Here is a 23,923-nt window from a genome sequence, read left to right as displayed (position 1 = left end):
GTATACCTTGCCTAGAGCCTTCTCCGTTGATCCCTACTGCAAAGTCCTTTCCAAGGTCCTGTTTTCAGTTACCGCGACAAGGAATCCACTGACCAGGTATTGGGCTGCAAATCCTGAAGTTCTCCTACTGCAAAATCTTCTTCAATGCCGAGGTACTGTGCTGGCTTGGGTATGTACATACCTTAAATCTCTTGGGATTACTGAATACTTGTGGGGTGTTTTCTGTAATGGGGAGGCCTCTCATCCAGTGCACCCAGTCCCACTGCTAGAATCCTGCTACGGTGTCTTTTGTGAAGCCCCGGGACCCTCTTCTAACTCTAAAGTAAAATACTCACCTGTTTGCCCAGTCTTCCTGAGGAACTCTGACTTTTGCTACTTAAGAACCTTTCTTGACACTGTTGGTCACTAGATCCTAGTGACCCCCCTTCTGCCACTGAGAATACTCATGCTCCACGAATAAGGCAAAGACTTTTAAGGGATTGGGCCTTTTGCCTCGAAAAGAAAATATGTGTTTAAAAGTTACTTACTTGCAAAATAGTTGGTTGGTACCTGTAACTCTAAGAGTGAACAGTTACAAAAGTTCTTGCTTACCTAGGATGTGTGATGCACTATTCTCAAAAGTATGTTTAACAGCTTTTTTTCCTTAGAAACCGATTTGCCATTCTAACAGAAAGTAGATCTGAGGGTATATTACTCACCTGTGATTAGGTTTTGCCTCTTCCCAAAAGTAATGTGTTGGTTTCACCAGATTATTCCTGTTAGGATAATTGCATGAGTGTTCCCCAACTGGGTCTTGCTTCCCCCAACTTGCTCCTAGCCTATCCAGAATAAGTCTGCATTAGGTCTTACCTATCTAGAATACCTTTGAGTCATTCAGTAAAGTGTAACATTGGGTTTTGCTTTCCCTGTGCTGTTGTAGACAGACACAAAAAGAGTATTTGGTTCCAACTGTCCCTCATAGGTGGTACATAAGTTTAACTTGTATTTCTGGGAAAGAGCTAACCTGAACTTCATTGGGAGATTGAAAAAGTATATGGGTTTTACTTACCTTGCGTTAGCTGTGTGCCATCCAAAAATAAGTTACAAGAGTTACTGCTTATCTCAATCTGTGTTTCACTAATGGGTTTACTCACCTAGTATAACTGTGTGTTATCACAAAAGTAGTTGTAGGTTTTTACTGTACCTAGAATAAGTGGTCCACTATTCACAAAACATATACTGTCCAGTTGACCGATTATGAGATGTGTTGCTCAGTGTCACGGTACAACTGGTAGGGTCGACTATCCTTGAATTACTTAATATAATCTGAAAGTAACCATTGGTTTTTACTTCCCAAGAATAGGTGTGACCCATGCTGAATGTGTATGAAAAGGTTTGAATGCCCTCAAACTACTGTTAGGTGTTCCAAATAAGGTTTATGCTTTGGTCTGTGTACCTTCAAGCATAGTGTGCTTTTATAATTGTGATTACATATAATGTGTGATAGTACTTAATTACCCCTAGATTTATCTGGGCCTATTTATATTGAAATAAACCATTTATTTTTATAATACATAGTGTTTCTTTGGACTATTTGTATTACAATTTCATTTGCACTGATTCTACAGCACTCTCTCCCTCCTAAGATAAGCCTGGCTGCTCTGTCTACGCTACCCTGAACTCAGGTGGTACAGCCTTATACTAAGAGTGGAGTCTTGTACTGCCTTAGGGAGCCCGCCCTGCAAAAACCTCCCTAGGGGTCTGCGCATGTGGGACCTCACTGGGAGAGACTCCCCTCTGGGGGACAAGGACTCCCATTCTAGTATGGAACACCCTCTCCAAACCACCCGATCTGCATATATGGATGTTGAAAAAACTGGAAAAAGGGTTAGGAATATTGTGATGCAAGGCTGGAATAGCTAACGAAAGTATGAAAAGATAACGAGACGGTCACACGGCCCCACTATATGAGTGGGGGAAACATATAGACTCTTTGGGCCTCATTACGACCCAGGCGGTAAGTTACCGCCTGGGTCGTACCCTTACCACCATGGTGTAAACTACGTTTACACCATGGTGGATGGCGGATTTACCGCCCCATTCCAAGGTGAGTGGGGCGGTAAATCCCCATTTCCCATTTTACCCTTCCCCATTTTTGCCCCATAGGGCATAATGGGAGTGGGGAAGGCGCTAATTACGCCACCGTAAATTAATGTTAAAATGTGGTTTGCCGTTATGAAAAGCTATCCAATGCTGTTCGTGAACATGTGTCCTTTAGCACAGTGAAACGCTTTATAAATGCCAGATCATATCATTAATAAGGTTGAGCAACTCAGACCTAGTCATGCGAGAAAAGCAGCAGGAATGGTGAGCCAGGCCTCGGAATAACAGCCGTACTTCCAGGAGCAGCTCTGACTCGCAGTCTCGTGACTTCCCCGTCAGCAGGGCACCTGCCTAACAAAAGCAATGATTAACGATCACACTCAGTGCTGATGATCTATCTGCATCATCAACATCCTCGGCAAGACACCGAAAACAAATAGTTCACCGAAAGTCGCTCCTCTCTCCTTCAACAGTGGCAGAGTCAGCCTCAAAATTGTGGGGCTCGGAGAGTTTTATAAGCGATTATGTTGTCTTCAGGTTACATTTAAATAGCTACAGTAGGGGCACTAAGCCATTGTGCTTCAGACTCTCCCCTCCACCTCTGAGACCAGGAGACTACACATTGTGGTGGCCCGCCACAGGTCACCAGGGCGGGCCACACCAAGTGCCAGGATCCCCTGGCGGGACAGTTGCGCTGTGGGCTCGCAGCACCCACGAGGCAGGGCTCACCCTGCAGTATCCGGAGCACCGGATATGGAGATAATGGTTGGGGGCACCCAGCAGTCCGCAGCCTCTGCTTGGGAGCCCCCAGGAAGGGGCTGCCACAGTAGGCCGTGATCACAAGGCAGTCGGATCACCGAAGAAAGGACACGACACGAGCTGCCACTTCCTGGGGCTCTGCTGCACTGCCTCTCACGTGCCAGCAGAGCCCCTTTTATTTGAGGAGCGTCATGACACGGTCATGATGCTTTTCCTTAAAGGGGCAATAGGCCCACGCTTAAATGGGCCACACACACCACACTTATCTATATGCCTTCCTTTTACATATTAGATCAATCTTACACCCCAATTCAGAGGCTATTCACAAAGCGGGAGGTGGGAGCAGTCCACAAGCTGATCACAGCAGTTATGTTGTTGGCTGCCTCGTGGGTATATTGGTTGGGAAGAGCAGGTGGCTGTACTTTGCCCAGTACTTTGGCTCTGTAGCCTTGTTGCTTCTGGCTGTTAATGATTTTGAAACGTAAACACTCAGCTGACAGAGGTGAGAGATTTGGCAGGCTCTTGGAGCAGTGCCTCTCTCCCACCCCCACCCCCGTGTCACAGCAGAGTGCTGCCTTTTGCCTGTATTAATGGGTGGGGACTTAAGCCCTTGCATGGCGTTGTAAACTATAAGATCTCAAGTTTCCCCGGTTCCATGCTTGAGAAAGTCACCCAGTCCTTGTTTTTCCATGGAATTCTTGGACTTGCATTTTGGTCTTTTGCATTTTTAATTTAAGGGTACAAATCCCAGAATTTGGAAGGCTTTCTCGCGCATGCAACTGTGTAACTTGAAAGCTCTGCCGTCACAATGGTTTTTAGCTGGAAAAGCCTCTGTTGTGTTGTGGAAGGCTTTCTTCTTCACAACTCTGCGGCGAAGAACGGCGCAATCTTCTGATCACATATATTGCTGGTGTTTTACCAAACACATAATTATATCCTCTGTCCAGGCCCCTGTCCATTATCTGGCAAGCCCCTTGCTCCTCCTTTTCCCTTAGCGGCAGGAAGACTATTTCTGTCAAAGCAGTGTTCAAGTCCTTAAAAAAAAATCTCAATTTCGAACCCTGTTACTGGGGACATTCGAATGAGAAAAGGAAGTGAGCGCAATGCCTAATAAATGCGCCCACAAGATGGACCTTTTCAGGGGAGTGATATTATCCTGTGGCCAAAAAATGGTGCAGGCTTTATGCCCGACTAAAACTGAGCGCTATAGTTTTCTGCAGCGTTTAGAGCAGGCCGTGATATTTTTTGTGTTGCTAAAATAGCGTGGCGATTTATAAACAGGATAACAAACGTATTTCTCTGCGTTTTAGTTTCGTAAACCTTCGACGTGAATTTAGATGACGGCAGATGCAAGCAATGTTTTTCTGCTCTATAGGAAGTGTCCGCATTGCTATTTAAATGTGAGCAAAAGAGTCTAGTTGTTAAATGTTAGGCTCGTGGCTATATAATCCCAGGAGTCATTTTGGTCGCAGGCAAATCGTTCATATTTGCCTTAGTCCTGCGAAATCGTTAACGGTAAAAGGCAAAAATAGACTATGTCCACTATAGAGCCCAGCAGGTTTACAGTTCTGGTGATGGTGGAACTGGGGTAAAGCCCACTACAACCACGGCAGTGTCACCAGAACACTGAAAAGGGAGGATGGGAGCTATATACAATTCCCCCCTTCAAACACTGTTCTCTAACGCTACACAGCCTGGGTCAGTCGCATTTACAAGAGATGTCTGAAACTTTTATTTAACATGTACTTTGTTTGCAATAAATGCCAACTCAAAGTTTCACTGTGCATGGGTGGCAGCAGTGTGCCAAATATTAAGTGGGTTTGTAGTCACATGCACCATTTTACAGAAATCACATTTTAATTTGTTGTCCTCCGTTGCTATCGGTTAAGTGCGTTTCTCTTAGGTTGAATAGGTACACTAAGTTACCGACCTGTAGGTCTAGCTGAAGTTTAAAGAATTTGCGTGGCCCGACTCCTCTCACTTAGGTCTTATTTCTGCGTTACGCAAAACTGCTGTATTGTTACTCATTTCATGTCTTGGGTACTAATAACTTCTGGTGACATTAACAATACAAGTACAACATTTCTAATCAAATGGGTCTGTTTGCTAATCATTTTTGATTAGCAAACTCTGCTAATCAATTTTTGAAAACCAATTTATGCCTTGTTAACATGTTTTGTTCTGATGGAAAATAAACGTCTCGTGCCTCATTTTAACGGGTGCAATGCGACCGCAGTCTCTAACATTCAAGCATCACTGAATTTCTGGCAGTTGCATAAACCGTCAATCTTTAGAAAAACGAGGGACCCCACATTGCGGGCCTTCTGGGATCTTCATTGAATCCTAAATGTGGACGTGTGTAGAGGTACCTTTCATGGCGTATCATCACATACAACCCAAATGGACACTATGCAGAAAAAAAAATACTGTAAGAACAAGCACCAAAAGAGGTTGCCTGGCCGTTGCTTCACGTAGCATTTATGGCCGACACTGTTTTAAGAGTACGATTATCCTAACACATCGCTATATCGTTGCCAAATGGCTGAGACATTATAAGGTTCTCAATCCCCACTACCTACATGATCACCAAAAAAATGAAAATATAATAAACACACGTGTTCTTTTGTATTGTAAATAGAGCACAGTAAACTGACCATACCCACATTCGACAGGTGCCAGGGATGAAACGCATGGTGGTATGTGGGAATGACACTGATGCGTGCACTGTACCTCATTAAAGTTATCTGTGTTTATTTAAACACAGCCGTGTACTTCACGTTACACAGCGGCAATTAAGTTATTTTTGCATTACAAAGTTAATAACCCGTTTATTTTTTTTTTTAAAATCAAGCCTTACGTAGGGTTTTTCCAAATTCAATTACGGAATATGAAGTCTTGATGCAGAGAGAGGGCCCTTGCCCAGAAAGTACAGGAGACACCGAAAGTGTGCAAACGTGTATTATGCGGAGTGCTCATTTGATTACTTCTAAGAGAGAAGCGGATCACTGTCCACTGCAAGATGCTACCGAAGTGGAGCATTTTACGTAAATAATTGGTGGCTTTCAGTTGCCAAACAGTGCACGAGGCCGTCAAGTCAGACCTCATTGGCAATAAAGCCAGCGAGGTAACTCAGCGAGTTAAGCACTCATTGCATTCTCTCCACAAGTCAGACATTTTAAGAGCTACCAAATCTGAAAATGATGGCAACGAAAAATATAAACCGTTACTTTCTCACTTTTTCAGCTTGATATTAAGGGGAAACAGGAATCCGACTATTAAAAATAACTGCGCCAGGGGCGGAACTCCATTATCCCACAGAGGTAAAAAGAATGGTGGCCGGGCTGCCTCAGTCTCGTCAATGTCTAGTTGCAAGAAGTAGATCACTCTCCCAAACTCCCCTTTACAGTTCTTTACATTATCAATGTTTTGGTAATATTTTGGTGGTCAACCCACCAAAATGCGCCAAAAATAAGGGGGCGGTGGGTTCATTAGCATATCAATTGAATGTAGTATCACCAGAATTTAGCATATCAAGGTGCCCTCTGAAAAAAGTGGGGGGGGACTCACCACCCACATGTACCCTCGACTTCAGCCTTGTGTCAAAGTATGCCCAACACAACACTTGTTCCAAGCTACACACTGACTGAAAACGCTCGAAGATTCTCTGCATTGGGTTAGAAAGGTATTTGCGATTTGAGAGCACCAAACCCTTTTGGATTGCAAACCATCAATATACATGCACAACAAACAAAAGAAAAAGGGGAGAATGACTCTACATTACAACACTTTACCCTACAATACATTGCATTTCAGTGACCCACGTGTAGAATGCACTCGCAAGACTCGTCAGCGTTGAGTTCTCGCAAGGTACTCTATGTGAGGCGCGGAGCACGACAGAAGGCCGCGGTCACAGAGTCAGCGTGAGAGAGAAACGCAGCATGAAGCAGCTCCCGGCACTCCTTGAACAGGAGAACAGCAGGTCCCCAACATACAGAGACTCATAGACCTGCCAGATACTTACGTACTCTTGACAGTGAAGAGAACTCTCACTTATATATTTATTTAAGTTGCTTGGCTCATGTTACTATTAAAGCAAGTTAACAGTCCACCATAAGGCCTGATTATTATGCAAAATAATTGGCGACGAGGATCAACCGAAACCCCATAAACTATAATGCAAGGTGCAACACCACCCCTGCCGCTTCTACAAACTCCAGGTAGGCCAACTGTAGCCCACTATATCATGGCTTCAGTTGGAGCCCCTGTTCGGAACATATGTGGACGCGCTGGGTGGTGTGGAATTCACAGCTCCAGGGAGGAGGGCAATGTTTCTCAAAGCAATGGGAGTGGAAGGAGAAAAAAATAATAAAAGAGTGCATTTGAGCCTTACGCCAGAGGCGATTGCAGATGACAACGATAATGTGTACAAGGAAGCTGTGAGGAGAATTGTAAAGAGACTTTACAGCAAGGAAAACACTGTACTACATAGAATCAGGTTCTACAGCCGGAAAGAAAACCTACTGAACCGGTGGACGATTATCTCACAAAATTACATGAGTTGGCTGCCTTTTGTAATTTTGGTAATAATGCAGAAAATATGATTTGCGGCATGCTCGCGGTGCACACGAACAGCAGGAAGGTTCAGGAAAATGTAATCTTAGAGAAAGAACTTCAATTTGACAAGGCCATTGAAATTGCGAGAGCAGTAGAAGAGACTATGGCCAGACGCATGGAGTTTGCTGGTGGCCGAGTGGCCACGGAAGTGCAGGTTGTAACTAGCGTTTAGAGGGAAGAAAGAGAAACAGCCACCTTAACTCAGAGAGAGGAGATGTGGTAAAAGGAAACTACTCAAATGTCATAGATGTGCCAGTACACAGCACTTAGGTAATGACAGAGACTGTCCTGCGAGGGACAAAGTGTTCCAACTGCAAGAGATTCATGCACTTTGCAGTCGCATGTAAGTGGCACAACAAAAAAGTGACCGCCATTCAAGCCGAAACAGTTTGCCCGAAGAAGAAGGAAGACCCATAATAATGGTGAATAGCTCAAGGAGGGAAAAGCCACATTGCATCATCAAGGTGGACAGGAGTGATGGCCGAATCGGGGGCAGAGCTGACAATACCACCCATCCACACGTAGAAGGAAATGGTAGAAAGTGACAATATCGAAGTGGTAAGCACCAAACACAAGCCCACCATATATTCGGAGGCGCCTCAGTAAGTTTGTTAGGGTACGCCAACTGTGTCATCGAGTTTAAAGGAAGAGGAACCAGGACCAAAGTTTACTTTTCCAAGGAAGGTCCAGCAGTCCTGGGATGGGATGATCAAGCCAAACTGAAAATCAAGCTAGACCCAAGTAGGGGAGGACCAAGTAATAGTTGGCAATGCAGGAGGAGCGCCGGTGTCCAAAGAAGATTTCCCAAAGTTGTTCTTGGAAGGGCCTGGTAGAATCAAGAATTATGTGCACAAGATAATGGTCAGAAGCAATGCAGTCCCTATAAAGCACAAAGTGCGTCCGGTGCAAGCTACGGCAAGAAACGTGTTGAAGCTGAAACTAGAAAAGATGGTGAAGGAGGGCACCAGTGAAGTGGAGTTGTCCGAGTGGTTGAGTCCAGTAGTGCTAATCAAAAAACAGAACTCGAACAATTTGAGGGTATGCATAGACCTTTGCAGTCTACATTTGGAGGTTATTGCAGACAGCTACCCTCTCCCCAACATAAACTGATACTAATGATGAAGGAAGCCAAAGTATTTTCCAAGCTGGACATGAGGAACGCATATCACTAAATATATTTGCACAAAGAATTAAGGTCCCTCACCGCGTTTATCACCACGTTCGGCACATATCAGTTCACAAGGATGTCATTTGGCCCATCATCTGCAGACTCTGCATTCCAGCGGATGATGGACTCGTTATTACGTGATGTGAGAAATAGCTCCTATTTTCAAGACGATATCTTAGTATACGCTGAAGAAGACCGACGCACAATGCTGTGCTAAGTAAAGTCCTCATGAGGTTACAAGACGCAGGGGCGAAGCCAAGTTATGACAAATGCGTACTGGGAGCCAAGGAAATGGAATACCTGGAGTACAAGATATCCAGTCAGGGTATCAGTGCCAAGCCATTGTAAAAGCCCCAGCACCCGGTAACAAGGAAGAGTTAAGATCCTGTTTAGGGCTTGCTAAATAATTCGCAAAGTTCGTCCCCAACTTCCCAGAGGTCACTGTGGCGCCGAGAGAATTGCTCAAGCAAGAAGCAGAGTTTGCATGGTCAAAGGGCAGAAAGTGGCATTCGAATCTATAAAAGGGGAAGGATTGTGCGAGCTCCATGCTTGCAACCATTCAATCCTGTGTGGGGCAAGGTCATCACCAATGATGCCAGTGCGTATGGCCTGGGAGCCATGGTGACCTAAAACAAGGGAGATACGGACACATAGTGGCATTCGCATCCATGCATTGACCACCACTGAAAAAATTAATCAACGGTGGAAAAAAAATGCTAGCCTGTGCGTGGGCGTTACAATACTTCAGAACATACATATGGGGCACCAAATTCAAGTCAGTAACGGATCACAAACCTTGATCCTTGTTAAGCCCCGATGGGACAAAAACATCCATGCCTCGACTAGAGTGCATTACAGAAAAACTACAAGAGTATACTTATGAAATAGCGCACATTGTGGGGTGGAAGAATGCCCTCACACACTATATGACCAGACTACCTGGAAACAGAGGAGGCTACCACATTCCTCGAGGACGATTCGTGGCGGCGTCAATCCAGGATCTAAAGAGTAAAGAATTTGTAGAAATGAGTGAGGGTCATTGGAACGAAAAAGCCAGTAAGGATCCCACAATGGTGAGGCTCACCAAATTGGTTACGAGAGACTGGCTGGAGGAAAGGGGCAGCTCAGAGGGCATGAGGCCATATTGGAAAGTGGCTGAAGACATTTTTGAGGCATGAGGATTGATAATCAAGGGTGATAAAGTGATTCCACCATTGGGCTGGAGAAAGGTCATTGTATGTACTGCCCATTCAGGAAGTACCATGACACGACGCTGCAGGTGAGAGGCATAATGGTGGCCTCCCTTGGATCAGGACACGCACAATGATCGACAGATGTCACGAATATCTAAACAGTGACAAGAGGTTGACACCACTAATACCCACTGTCCCGGAGAGGGTGTGGCAAGTTAGGAACATCAGCTCCCCACCATATAGACTCAAACTTGCCAGAGACTTGTGTGTACTCTTGACAGTCAAAATAACTGTCACTTATAGATTTATTTACATTGCTTGGCTCGTGTTACTATTAAAGCAAGTTACCAACCCACCGTAAGGCCTGATTATTATACAACACCACGTAAAGTAAGCAATGCTTGGGAGGGATGATGGAAGGGAGGAATGTTGATGTATATAAGCATTGGGGCTTTATTAAGGGTGCAATATTGGTGGACGTGTGTGGGCATCCTTATGTTGTGAATAAAACGTGCTCACTCTAACGTGGCTAACGCCTCATAACCGTAACCCTAGGTGGAGTGACTGAGCCCTGAGACGCAGAGTGCTGTCCGGTTTTGCCCTTCATGCTTAGATAATCTGGCTCTCATTGGTACTTACTTCTAGTATGGCTGATCAGTTGTGTTCATTCAAAAGCTCTTTTTTCCAATGCTTATTCTACTTCTTTGCAAGCTAATCCCATACGGTATCTCTGTAGTCCTTAGTTCTGCCACTGCGACTCGTTTTTCTGTTTCTTCTGTGTTTTCCTCAGTTTATCACTGGCCAGACCTTCATTCCAGTATGTGCTGTTGCTCTGTTAAGTTACCCACATATTTCTCGTCGCTTCCGGAGTCAGCTGTATCACTTAGGGTGCCTTTTTGCAAGCAGAATGGGGGACGCAGCCAAAACCATCTTGTAACATTGTCTCTTCCGAAGCGCAACATCTTCCTTCTGTTATTTTAGATCCAAATGTCATCCGACTCCTGTTAATCCTATTTTCTCCCTCCGGTTGTAGCTCCCCTCACCCCATGGCCACCACCGCTACTTCCAAATGAAAAGCACTGGATGGGTCTCATGACCATCCCATCGGCTCGGTTCCATCCTGGGTCAGCTGGTGCCATCACTTATCATAGGACATCTTTGATGGTTTCATGGGCTCACTCCCAATGTTATGTTGTGAGATTGTCGCCTCTCTTATGCTTGGATGAGGGTTTACTTGGGCAGAAGGGGACCAAAGATCTAGCCAGTATTTATACAGGGATAAACAGCGTCATCTGGTAAATTTCACATAGATTAGTTTCCAAATGGATCCCATGATTGGTCCTCAGAGGGTCTCTCCTCGTGTAATCGTTCCTTGTGGAGCTGCAAAATGGCCTCAGAGACTCGTCCATGAACTTCTGAGTGAAACACTTGAATGACAGATGCAAACACTATTCACACCAGATGCTGCTTCAAATTGCATCACTGGCTGCTCCAGCCTATCCCCACGCCCATGCTAAAGCGGGTTGAAACCACGCACAGGAGGCCAACCCCAGATTCTATGGCTCCTGCAAGTAATAGGGAACGTGCTTGCTGTAATAATGCATGGGGGTAGTCGTTTTGAAAGAAATAAGGTGCAGGTGCATAGACTGCTTGACGGACGAAACAAAGAGCCTTGCACTGGATCCTCTTCTCCCAAAGAAACCATGCCAAGGCTTAGGAGGATAAGGAATAACGTGGTTACCCCAGGAGACTCCTGGCTGCAGCCGAGCAAGCTCTTTGATTTCGGGTAGCAAAGGCCTTGCGCAAGCCCAAAGAAATGCCACGGAGGCTGGCTCAGGATATTTGATCTCATCCAGCAGGTATGTGATTACCTCACAGCCTAGGTCAGGGAGACGTTCACCCTAATGAGTCACCCTGACTCCCCAAGTTTGATGCGGACACCAGGATCTTAAAGCATTTGACTACCGACCTGGCATGCCGTCAGTCAACCCAACGCTGTATACACTACTCCTGCTGAGTCAGAAATGGGAACGTGCACCTACTTAAGTGGTGGGTCTGGCCTCAAATAAGAAGGTGAGAGTCACAGGGCTAAGGTCTATTCTACAACACTGAAGAAAGGCCAAGGCAGGGGTTCTCCAGACGAAGCATTAGGACTCACTCAGGGTGGACATGCGAGTGCCTTAAGTGAAATGTTGCTTGCAGTCTTTGGTGAAAAGTAAAGCACGTGGGGAGATATACAAATAAAAAAGGTTTTGGGGAACTCATTTGGGAGTGAGAACATAAAGACTTATGTAATTACAATCAATCAATCAATTCCCAGACCGTGTGCATGCCGCCTGTGTCACTGGTGTTCCTGTGGATGTGCCAATGTTTCACCAGTTCATCTCGCCGACCTCACGAGTCACCGCAGTGGCTCTCAGCCAATGCCGAAACTTCCTTTTACACCCGACGTCGCAAACACATTCATTAATGGGTACACTGACACCCTGACCAAATTCAAAAGGTATCCACTTGGATAACTTATTTTGTATGTATCCTTTTTCTATTCCTTGCATTCATCCCACACAAAAGGGCTCATGTCGAGGGTACACGCGGGTGGACGGGGTACACCCACTTTTTTCAGAGGGTGGACTCAGCGGCCCCGCCCCTCCCACCCCCCACAGCTAAAATGAGAAACATTGAAGGTCCTCTTTGAATTTATTCATTAAAGCCAAACTTGTGGATCAAACCACGGTCGGGTTTGCAGGCCACACTTAACCACTGACTGCACTATATAACCTGATGAAAAATAACACACAACTGAAGGTGAAATGTCCCACTTCGTTACTGCACGTTCCAGGGAAAACGTTTGTATTGGTTCTTGGAGTTTAAAACATGCACACCTTTTAACGGTTTCAAAAACACAATTAGAAGAAAATGTCCTCTCTTGGTTTTGTGTGAGGTTTGAATTTATGAAAGTCAAATGGCAATCGTCCTGTGCCATTTGGGTGGTTATGCAAAACCAATTTAATGAAATGTGCATACTTCACATTCATATGCACATTTCTGGCAACGTCACATCCCATTGCGTTTGTTGACGAGTCCCCCCACTTAAATTATTAGAACTTGACCCCTGCCCACACGCATGTACTACATGTAGGTACGAAAGTGTTTTTCTATAGGGCTAAACCACCTGGGAAGCAACAGGGCACTGCACAAAAAAGGGGGCAGGGGTAAATATTTAGTATGGAGAGGGGGGGCGGAAAGAGTCAATGGGGAGGAGGTGGAAGAGGGCTGGCTTTCCAACTCAGCGGCGCGCAATGTGTTCTTAGAAAAGTAGGCTCTTTATTTCCATTCTGGGGAGCATGAGGGATGGAGCCATCCTGATGTGCTATGTCGAGGTGCTGTTACAGGCGCTGGGTGAGCAACCGACCAAGGCCCAACCCCTTTAAGTCACCCACTAAAAATAACAGCCAATTCCTCAATCGGTAATGACAAATGGTGTTCTTTTCGTTTCTCCAGGTGTACCACTTCCAAAACAAACTGGGAAGTATGTACAAATAAATAAAATAAAAGCGCCTTTTGTGGCCAGTATGGGCTGCAGCTCAAGGAAAACTGCTGCGGGAAGCGAAATAATGGATAAAAGGCAGGGGGCCTTGGACTGCTTGTAGTGAATCGACAACCAAAGCTGGTAACAGAATAACTGGGACGGAAAATAAGAATGCACAGCAATAACTCGGCCAAACATGTGACACCTGCCGGGATAACCACTGAGGGCCTCATTCTTAGGAGGCCATAGAATTTACCAAAAAGCGCTAGGGCACTGCCACATCCGCAGGTCAGGCTCTCCCATTCACTGCATACAGAGAAGAAAAGCAAGGGAGAGCGAGAAGAACCCTCATGGGTGTGCATGACCTTCACCACTGCATGGTGTTAACGTTGATCGCTGCCGCCCACACTCCCCTCTCAAGCTCTTTTCTCCTCTACCTCTAACTCCCTCAGGGTCAGTCATTTCTCAAAGAAACGAGCTGGGGGTAGATCTCTGTCTTCGGCCGCGGCCTCCCTCTGGAACAGCTTCCCTGCCACACTGAAACCTAGGGAGAACCATCTCCGGTTTCCGGAAGCATCTCAAGACCTTCCCCTTTGATTCTGCATTGCCGCCTCCCCCTTTCTACCCTGCCGATCTGTTCTATCTCGGCACTGTTCACCTGCCACCCTCTATGTTCCGGGGCCACGTACCTGCTCACCCTGCCACCGGGCCACCCCTTGCACTGGGGACTGTGTCTGTACACATACAGGCCAGTTTTCTTCCTGCACTTATCAGACATACCCTATCGGCTGCCTTAAACCCAGCACCAGCCACTTGCTGGATGCACTACCAGTTTGTTGACTTCATTATTTATGTTTTCTCCTTCGATCCGCACTTTTCCGCTCTCCCCGCCTCCCATGCACTTTTCCCCACTCCGTCTCCCATGCACTTGCGCGTTCTCAATGTCACTGGGCCTAGTAAGATAGTGGTTTTGTTCTCTCGTTACCCTCCCTTGCCTTGTCATGCTCTGAAACACTTGTGTACGAGCGTGATATAAATAAAAGATCAATAACACATGAGACAAGAAATGGTGGCTGCCGTGATAATCATGGCAGCAGTCAAATGGATTTCCAGTCATAGAAAAAAAAGCAGGCGCAATCTGTAGACAGGCAGCCTCTTGTGGGGGGGGGGGGGGGAGAGGTGCGGGTCAGAATACAGTTCTCGAGGGATATGCTTTGGGATCTCTCTCTCTCTCTCTCTCATACTTTAGCCCACCTGCTGACAGAACTCCAGAGTAGGGGTATCCAGATCTTTTGAACTACTACTGCCTTCGGCCCTAATCAGAATAGTCAATAGTGAGGGATCATGGGAGGCTTAATCCAAAACATCTGGAAAGCTGCAAGATGCAAAGCTCCGCCCTAGAGCACCATAGGCCACAAGGGGGAAAATGTAGCCCTTACATTTCAAATTGTGTGTCTGCAGCTCCACCGAAAAATGGAAGACATATCTTTTCTTGCGGGTGCAGACAACAATACCAGAACATCTTGTGGCCTGTAAGGGTGTCGAAGAAGGATGCCGACACAAGGGTGGGATTTTGGTTAGTACAAATTTATCAAAAAAGAAGAAACGCTGACTATCCCCATCTTCTAAGAGGGGTTTGCTTGCATCAAACTAGATCGATCAGAATGTAAATTAATCAAACTTCACCGTCCTGTGGCATAACCTACTTCTACCCCTTACACTACAACTAAAGAATAAACCAACAGAAAGTTCCTTCTCCAGAAGAAGAACTCCATTCTCCTGCTACTCCCAGAAATGTTATTTGGCAAAAAGATGCCAGGGGGAATGAATCCCTTCCTCCAGTTTTGGTTCATGCACTCCAATTTAGTTAACACCAAAGTCAGGGAGTGGTGGCTCCCTTTCCCTGGCGTCTCCTGAGTATGTCAAAAGGGTGTTCAGTCTGTTCACCAGGAGAAGGACTCCCCTCTCCTGGTTTTCGAGAGTTATTTTCCGTATCTCTTAATTTGATATTTCTTTCACCACCTTCTCACGGATTTAGCAAAGTCCCAAGATCCTTCTTGGGGCCTCAGTGGACTTTTCCCTGCCACTGCGACGAGGATGCTTTCCTCAGATGCTTGGTATATTATGTCAAGGTCACAGACCCTTCTCTGGGGTCAGTGGGCTTATTTATGCCATAGTGAAGAGGATATTCTCCACTGATGCTTAGTTTACTTGTGTTGGGATCCCAGACCCTTCTCTGGTAGTAAGTTGGCTTATTTTTGCCATTGCGACAAGGATGTTCTCCTCTAATGCTGAAGTACATTGTGTTAGGGTCCCAGACCCTTCTCTGGTGGTAAGTGGGCTTGTTGCTGCCACCAAGACGAGGAAGAACTCCTTGGATGCTCGGTCCACCCTTCCCAATAGTTTGACTTTACTACTAGGCAGGTGGAAAGCCACTCAAGCCTCCCTCTTCCACCCCTGTGTCCCCTCTGGGTCTCTCGTACCTCCTGTTACTTTCCTGGGGACTTCAGTTTGCCACTGGGACTGGGGTGCGTCTCTCCGGCTCCTCTCCTCTGCACTCTACTGGACTGCTCGGATCTGTCTTCCTGCCTCGTGTTCGGGCCTGCTCCAGCTGGACCGGCAGAGAACTCCCTCAGCGATTCACCAGCATCCTCGGCTCTACTGCATCTCCGGTCAGCCGACAGCATTTGAAGCTCCCACTCTGGATGGTGTCCACGCCTGCTACCTCTCTCGGCTGGGCTTCACGTCTTCAGTCCTTCTTCTCTTGTTATCTGCATTGTTGCCAGTCCTCCCCTGGTGGATTGTCAAAGTCCTTCTTAGTTCTTGATAGGTTGATCTTCATGAATCCTAGGGGCCACCCTGTACCAGTATTAGCACAGTCAGTAATCTTCATGTCTTCAGTGCTCTTCTTCATCCTGGTACTTTCTGGTTTGGAGGTTTCTCCTACACTACAGAAATACATGGGTTTTCTCTCAGGGAAGTGATTTGGAATGGAAGGTGGCTAGGGAAGGTTGGGGTGTGACATTGGCCAACAGGCTGTACCCTAGGTGATCCGTACATAGAGGGGGGGGCTCCCCATGAGGTCCTCCAGTATTAAACCACCCCTATAGGGACTATTGTGTAGCAGCAGCACCTCCCTAGCCTCGTGAGAAAGGGCTCCCCCGGGGAGAAGTGACGATACCTAGAGAATCGTCACAGGGCCCACAATGTTCCTGTTCTGCACCAGGCTCCTAACTGGACACAAGTCCAAAAAGCCAGTGCTTGTTTACAAAGCGGTGCTAGTATCTGCTGAAACAATGACCTGTTTACAAAATAGTCTATCAATATGCGTGCCTACATTTTGTTTTTCCTTTAAGCCGCAGCCAGGGAGACAGACATACCACAGAAATGCTTACTCGTTTCCTTCCGCACTCGACCAGCATGACCGTAACATTTTGCTTCATCAGCAGCTGAACTTCAATTCTCTCCCTCTGCAGCCTCGTGATTAATAACAGGAATTAAACATTACGAGCTAGCTAGCAAAAAGGTAAAAAAAAAATAAATAAAAAAAAGAAAGATCTTTGCACATTGAAAATGAATGTGTTCTTTTAGACCAGGTTTAAGACCAAATAGGGAAATGCATTAAAAAAAAGAAAAGTCTCTAATCGGTGTACTGTAGATACAAAAAGTGCTTATACTTGTGTGAAAAGGACGAATACACCAATTACATTTATTTCAGAGAGCTTGTAAACATCTTTTGAGTAAAACTGTATGGAAGGGAGATATGTGTCCATGGAGCTAGAAGTATTGGCCGGGGTTTGCGATATGAAAATGAACCAGGGAAGTAAGGTAGTTGAGCGCGTTTGTAAAAATTTGCAGTAGAGAAACCACACAATACATTAATATCAAAACTCTTGGTGCTACAGAAATATGGCAGATGAAAGCCACATTTTTGGTTTAAAAAAAACAAACAAAAAAGTGTAATATTTGTGGTCCATAAAGCGCTAAGCAGCAACTCAGATGTTTTTGTCTGCAACACACAAACACATTTTTTTCCCCGTTTCTGAAAATAGGTCTTGGGTTGATTAAAAGCTTTCCCATACAAAGATTCAATGTGATTTAGATAGGTGTTCCCATTGATAGTTATATTTATGTCTAGCTTAAATTAGGGGCAGCAAACCCTTTTGGGTGTAAACTTTAAAATAGAGCTCACATTGAAAAAGCCACCAATCATGGCAAGCGCTGGGGGAAAAAGACCACCACTGCCAACTGTGGCAGGACATGAAGCTTCCTCCAGCCTGTGCCCGTCACCCCTGTTGGAAGCTTGTGCTGCTCTGCATTCCTCTCCCTTCCACATAAAACAAGAATTGGCAATGCCAATATTTTGGGCTTTTGTGTAGGCGTGGCAGAAGCACTTCGCAGACACTGCTGTAGTTGTATGATCGGTAGCAGGTGCAAAATGGTGGGAGTACCTGGTCATCTAATGGCAGTGCCTGGCAAATGCCTATTACTTATACAGAGGCCAAAATTGTTGGCTTTGCCAATGCTTGTTTTTAACAAAACTTCTGTGAAGGACACGCACAGTGCTTATAAATAGAGTGCCTGAAGGCAGACCTGGTTAAAACATCGGTATTACACCGCTAGTGGTTTACAGCTCCAATTAAATATCGTTTACTCAGAAGACTGCTTTGGAAAAACACCGACAGGCACTTTCAGTGCAAAGTCTGATGTTAAGGCTTGATTTAAGAGAGCTCAAATAGTTCCCATGAGAAAGTGTATTGGGTGGGGAGGAGCAGGAACTGGGTGGGAACAGCCATGGGAATTACCATGGCCATGGGCAATCATTTGGTGGCCAAAGAACACTGACAGGCTGTGTATCTCTCATATGCCATTTCTCCCTATATGCAATAGTTTCAGTTTACAGGCCTAGAAGGCTAAAGGATGGGGGTACAGATTCACAAAGGCATATGAGGGATGTAGATACATTATGACAGTACTTGGGCATCTGAAGCTTTCCCTGGCATGCTAGAGTCCGACCATATGGCTGGTGTACCTGTGCTTACGTGTGTAACCGTGATCTACACTTTGACATATTATGGGAACATCTGGTCCAAGAAGACAATGCCTGCCATATAATTGCTGTAATTGTTTGTGTAAATGCTATGGCTGGACATTTGACAGCGTGCTGGTGTAAGATGCCAGTACATGGTACAAGAAGACAATACCTGTCATAGCAGGCTGCCCATGCAGACAAGTCTACATATGGCATATTATAAAAACACGACTATCGGATTTGGCAAGTTTCATTATACTGGTTGGGTGGGTCTGATTATGTCTGTCCTCTCGTGTGTGCTTTTGGCCTTGTGTTCTTCTTCCTGTAGGTTTAATGTTCCTTCTTGCTCAGTACAGTACTTGTAGGCCAACTCTAAAGTGAACCGGATGAATGAGTTCTTTCACATGCCATAGCACCTGGATAGTTCACTTGGGGAGGAAAAGTGGACGCCTTGTAAACATCTTGCAAGGCTGTTCTTTGCTCAATTCACCTATAATTATCCTCGTTAACCACTCGGTTATCTATGATTACATCAAAAAGCCATTGATACATGTCTCTGCAAGCTCCCCATTTAAATGCACTTCCCCTTCTCAGTTTCACAACCTCCCTCATGTAGAGTCAAGCTACCTCCAAACTTCGGACAACAATGTACCTAAGGAACCACAAAGGACCTTCCTTTGAATCTATGTACAAAAAAATAAAAATCTGCGAGGGTGCCAGCCAAAACAGCAGAAACATAAACCGGTTCCACTCTAGAATGTTCTACACTTGCCACAACACACATACACCTCTTAGACCGTCGTCGACATCCCACTTATGTGTGTCGAAACGACAGTGCCTAAATAAGTAGGAGCCCATTGTATCACCCTGGTAGGCCCCTGCCATCTGTTTCACCCCAGTAAGCTCTTGCCATGTGTATCTGCTTAAGCATTTCTTAGCCCAGGAAAGAATGTGCTGCCCTGCTCACGTGGACAGCAAAACAACAGCAGTGTTGGACCACTTTAATTGCGTCACTTTGGCAGCACCCTCGGTTCAGCTTTATGTGCGGGGCCACCTCTAGTCCAGTGGGGTTAGGAAGGGGTGGGGGCTTAAACTGTCAGTGCTGTCAACGTTCACCATCTTACAAACAAAAACAGCAGCTTCCCGGGCACGTTGCCATATGAGCAAGGACACACAGACTGTGTGTAACTCGTCAAGGTGCCCATCTTTCTACGCTATGCCAACCAAGGAATAGGATGGGCGAGAATACCGAGCTTTGCTCACAGTCTATGATCACCCACAGCTGCTGCCAAAACAAAACTATCCCGAGTTTCGCTTCACTTGCCCAGGCGCCCAGCTCAATATTCTGAGCCTCCAGTCCACAAGCCAGACGGCTCCCAATGTAGCCCATTCTGCTAGGGCCGAGGGAACACTCACCCCTCTCCCCAGTTAACAAAAAATACTACTGTAGAGATGCCCCTAAACCTGAGACAAGCGCCCCCTCGGTAGCCTGCCTGCCCACTGTTATCTGCAATGGAAGTCCCATGCCCCAGTTCACAATAGAGAAGGGCTTTCCGCCACTCCCTTGCCAAGGGGCGCTACGATGTTAACGATGCAGGGCTCCTGGCCTGTGAATTGCCCCTAGTCAACTCTCCTGGATCTGCTTGGCACTGGTAGCTAGCCAAGGGACCGGGCAGCCTTGCAGTGGCACAGCAGACGCTGCCTATTGTTCGCCCTGCCTAGCCCATGCCAGCCTGCCTTATAATCAGTGAGATAGCCCCAAACTCTGAGGTTCCTAGTTCTCCGCGGGGCGGCCTGCATAATCTGATGTACCTGCGGTCGGCGGTGGCTTTGTCTGTCTGCTGATCTCCCCAGGACATCCGGGCACTGATTGCAGGACTGCGGCTGGGACTTGTTGTGCGAAGAGGAAGAGGCTGTGGGGTAATGACACAGACTGCCCCGCCCTCCACCATAAGCCACGCCCATGGAAGATCGTCGGGGAGCAGGACCTGCCCAGAGATAGAGCTAAACCCGCCCTAGAGGCGGGGCTCAGAGCGGAAGACCCTCCCAGGGGCCGGGCTCAAATCCCACCCTTCCCGGAAACGGGACTAAGGGACAGCAGTCAGAGTAAACAAACATTGACAAAAACAATAGTTTGTTTTTTTTTATATTGAAAAGTGAATCTGCATATTAAGAACGCATAGGAGGGGCTCATAGCGGGGAGGGGATGACATAATACAGAAGCATAATTGGCTTTACGCCTACAAGTATACAGAGGCGATTAATATATGGGGTGAGGGGGCAGTGATAGGCGCGGAGTGCTCACTTTAACTATTAATCACAAAAATGTTGGGCGGGGACCATGACAACTCTGGAAAAAGCGTCAATTTTATGAGCGAAAATTCAGGAACAAATGCCCTTCTTACAACGACAGCATCACAAACACATATTTGGCATACCTATCAACTCTCACCCTCATCATAGGGTAGGGTGTGAAAATAATTCCCGGAGAGGGAAATAACCGGGTGGTACATCTTACCCAATTTCTTCTATTCAACCTTTTTGGAGGTGTTTGCTGGAAAGCAAACGTCAAATGATATAAAAGAAAACATTCCGATGAAAGTAAGGGAGGGCTGTCCTGTTATGACCAAGGCATTTGTGCGTCCTGCAAATCTGCGAAGCATGTGTTTACTTTACACCGCTTATACTACAGCACTAGAAAACGAATGTAGGTGTGCAATGGGCAGATAAATCTTGACCTAGGTGGGGTAAAGTGAAAGCGGGCGATATTCATATGTTTGCCCAAGTCCACTGTTGGGTACATTCTACAGTCCTGTGAGTATGTGTAGCAGGAAAGACATGGCAAATATTTGAGGTGAACGAAAGAAGGGTGGTGGGAGGCACTAACACATCAATAATTAAATAAACAATAACCAATTCAATGTGGACATAGGTACTCAATTTACATAAACTTCAGGTGCAAAGGGGCAAATGCCACAAGGCCACTCGGGGCTGAATAGAGACTAAAGGAGCGGAACCGTGTGTCACCACACGGTAGCCCCATATGCACTCCTATGGGAAAATCTCCCTGGTAACACTCACAGGTCTATCTACCCTACAGTCCCTAGGAAGGAATGCAGACGGGAGTAAGCCTTAAAATTTATAAAACTGTTTTTAGAAACCAATGTTTTGTACCAGCACTTAATCTGATTAGCTCTCGAGAGGAGAGCAGGCGTGATTACATGGTAAATTTGCAATTTTAAAGAAAAGTGGAAAGAGAGACGATGCTCAAACGTACATGCAGATTCAAATGAGGGTATGCATATGCATCAGATAGATTTTTTAATGATGCAGAAGAGTATAACAAGTGAAGTACAATAATGAGTTCAAGTGCTACTCAGCACTAATCAACAACATCTGTATAACACACTTTCTAATTTTTCTTCAAACAATAACAAAGACAATCGCTTCCTGCGAGTTTTCAAAACAGGATAAGCGAACTTCTCAAAGAAATTCACAGTGGCTAGTGTTTACAACATTCACACTAGAACTGTTTTTAAGAAAAACCTCAAAGTCCATTAGGACTATTCCAAATAGCACACTTGAATTCAAACAGTTGCCAACGTGTTTCGGATTACTACAGAATCTATCTTCAGGGCTATAGTTGCTATATGTTCCAGTTCTTCCAAATATATCACAATTCAGGTCTATAAAAATAACAGAGAACATGATCACTAAATGTTTACCATTTTACTACCACAAGAGATCACTAATAGTATTAAGGGGATCACTAACCTCGTAGTCCATCAATAGTAGATGTCAGGTAATCAAGTCAAACTCTCAGGGTCTCAGTGCACTACTGGGTCTAGCCGTAAAGGGTGCCGGACGTGAGGATACGTGGTACCCTATGGGAATGTAAGGATGGGGATGTAAATTAAAAACAGGGAAACCTCATTGTCAAATAACATCAGGCCCCTAAGGCCTCTCAACGAGTCTCGAATAATCTCATGTACAAGTGGCACACCTTATTCGGCTCCGCGCAGTGAGCAGTTCCTGACACACTGACCCGTGAGGGAACTAAGGGGGCATATAGTGTCACTTAGCCAATTTGAAAATCACGGTGCTTCAAACCGAAAATGGCAAGCACCCCAAACATGCGGTCACAGCCGGATTAACTACAAGCGCGTTGTAACATTCTATTGGTACTAGCGTGCAGTAACACGGTTCCCCATTGCAGCACTAACCATCAACGCTTTTAAACGGAGCGTACGTCTTCTAACCTATGTACATGTGTATCAATACAAAACATGCCGGACACCTATGCAATGACAGTTCTATTTGAGGAAACTCCTCTGGCGAGCACTCACCTCGCTGTGTCTGGAGACAGTCAGCCGTCCGGCGCAGAAGCGCGGGCTGTAAGCGTCTTGTCCTGTAAGCGGTTGCCGTGGTGTCTAGTTGAAGTGGGCAATCGTGAACCTCTTTACCAGCAATGCATAGTACAGTGAATATGCTGATGTGAAGGGATCCCTCGATCGCCGAAGCATCAAAGAACTGCATTTCTAACTAACTAATGGTGGGTCCTTAATAACACATGCATGCCGGGTTGGCAATCACGTGTAGAATGTGTAAGGGCTAAAAAGCACTTATGGTGGATATATGGGTTGTAAAAGCAGTACATTAATTGGGCTACTTTAAGGGGGGTATAGGGTTAATGCAGATCCAGGTCTGCTGGGGCTCCCATAGCTACACAATTCAATAGTACTAGAATCTCACAATTGCTTGGAGGTGGACACAGGGGAAATGCAGATCACGGTCTGCTGGGGCCCCCATGGCCACCAGGTTCATTTCTACTAATGTATATCAGAATCGCAGCATACATTGTGTGTTCTATTCAAACAGCCATGAGACTAGCCCTAGCCTGTTCCATAACAACTGCATCTTCAGTCGATTCCAGTATGAATGATGAACCTCAGAGGGCCAACCTCTATCTCTCCATTCTGCCATGCTAGGAACACCCAAGCGCGGCCTCCTAGCCGTTCACATTCTAAGAATCATTTAGCAGCCCAATCTTTTTCAGGATAGATAACATTTCCCAAATTTGTCCAAATTTTCGCACTTCCATGCACAGACAACCAAGGTGCAGCATATGATTAAGGTTAAGTCAGAAGCCTATCACAGCAATCTGCCGTACTTGGAACTCCCAAGGCGAGCACCCAAGCCGTTCACATTCTTATTGACATCTGCCAGTATGTTACCTTGCTGGATATGTTACTTGTGTAAGACAAAGCACATCAAATCAAATTCAAGGTTCATACCCCTTGGGCTGAGACAGTCCAGTAGTTCTATCCATAGAATTTCTCTCTGTTGGAGCTTCCTTGAAATGTCACCACCCCTTGACCCCAGTTTAACCTGTTCGAGTATGACACATTTTAATTGTGCCACTGTGTGCCTGGCTTCTGCAAAATGTACCGCTACTGGTGATTTCTGGCTCTTGGTACGGATGTTAGATTTATGCTCCGTCCAGCGTATCTTGGCCTTCCTAGTGGTCATCCCCACATAGTAGTAGC

The 23,923-nt window shown here is 45.8% G+C and overlaps 1 protein-coding gene across 4 annotated transcripts in view; it reads right to left on the bottom strand.

Moving 5' to 3' along the window:
* Positions 1–20,331, bottom strand: part of LGMN (legumain) — a 207,184-nt gene extending 186,853 nt beyond the window's left edge. The window contains exons 1-2 of one of the 4 annotated variants that reach the window (XM_069637738.1): positions 20,190–20,289; positions 2,318–2,433 (exon numbers count right to left, since the gene is read on the bottom strand). In XM_069637738.1, the coding sequence (XP_069493839.1) occupies positions 2,318–2,325 (8 nt within the window). In that variant the 5' untranslated portion in view covers positions 2,326–2,433; positions 20,190–20,289. Of the gene's footprint in view, positions 1–2,317; positions 2,434–16,740; positions 16,794–20,189 lie in introns of those variants that run through there. The other 3 variants (XM_069637735.1, XM_069637737.1, XM_069637736.1) reach the window with 3 other exon arrangements.
* Positions 20,332–23,923: the final 3,592 nt, after the last annotated feature.

The sequence above is a fragment of the Ambystoma mexicanum genome, chromosome 14 (assembly GCF_040938575.1).
Source record: "Ambystoma mexicanum isolate Mex_15411 chromosome 14, UKY_AmexF1_1, whole genome shotgun sequence".
Lineage (NCBI taxonomy): Eukaryota > Metazoa > Chordata > Amphibia > Caudata > Ambystomatidae > Ambystoma > Ambystoma mexicanum.
Note: the sequence above shows the minus strand (reverse complement) of the source record. Positions and strands in the feature narration are given on the sequence as shown.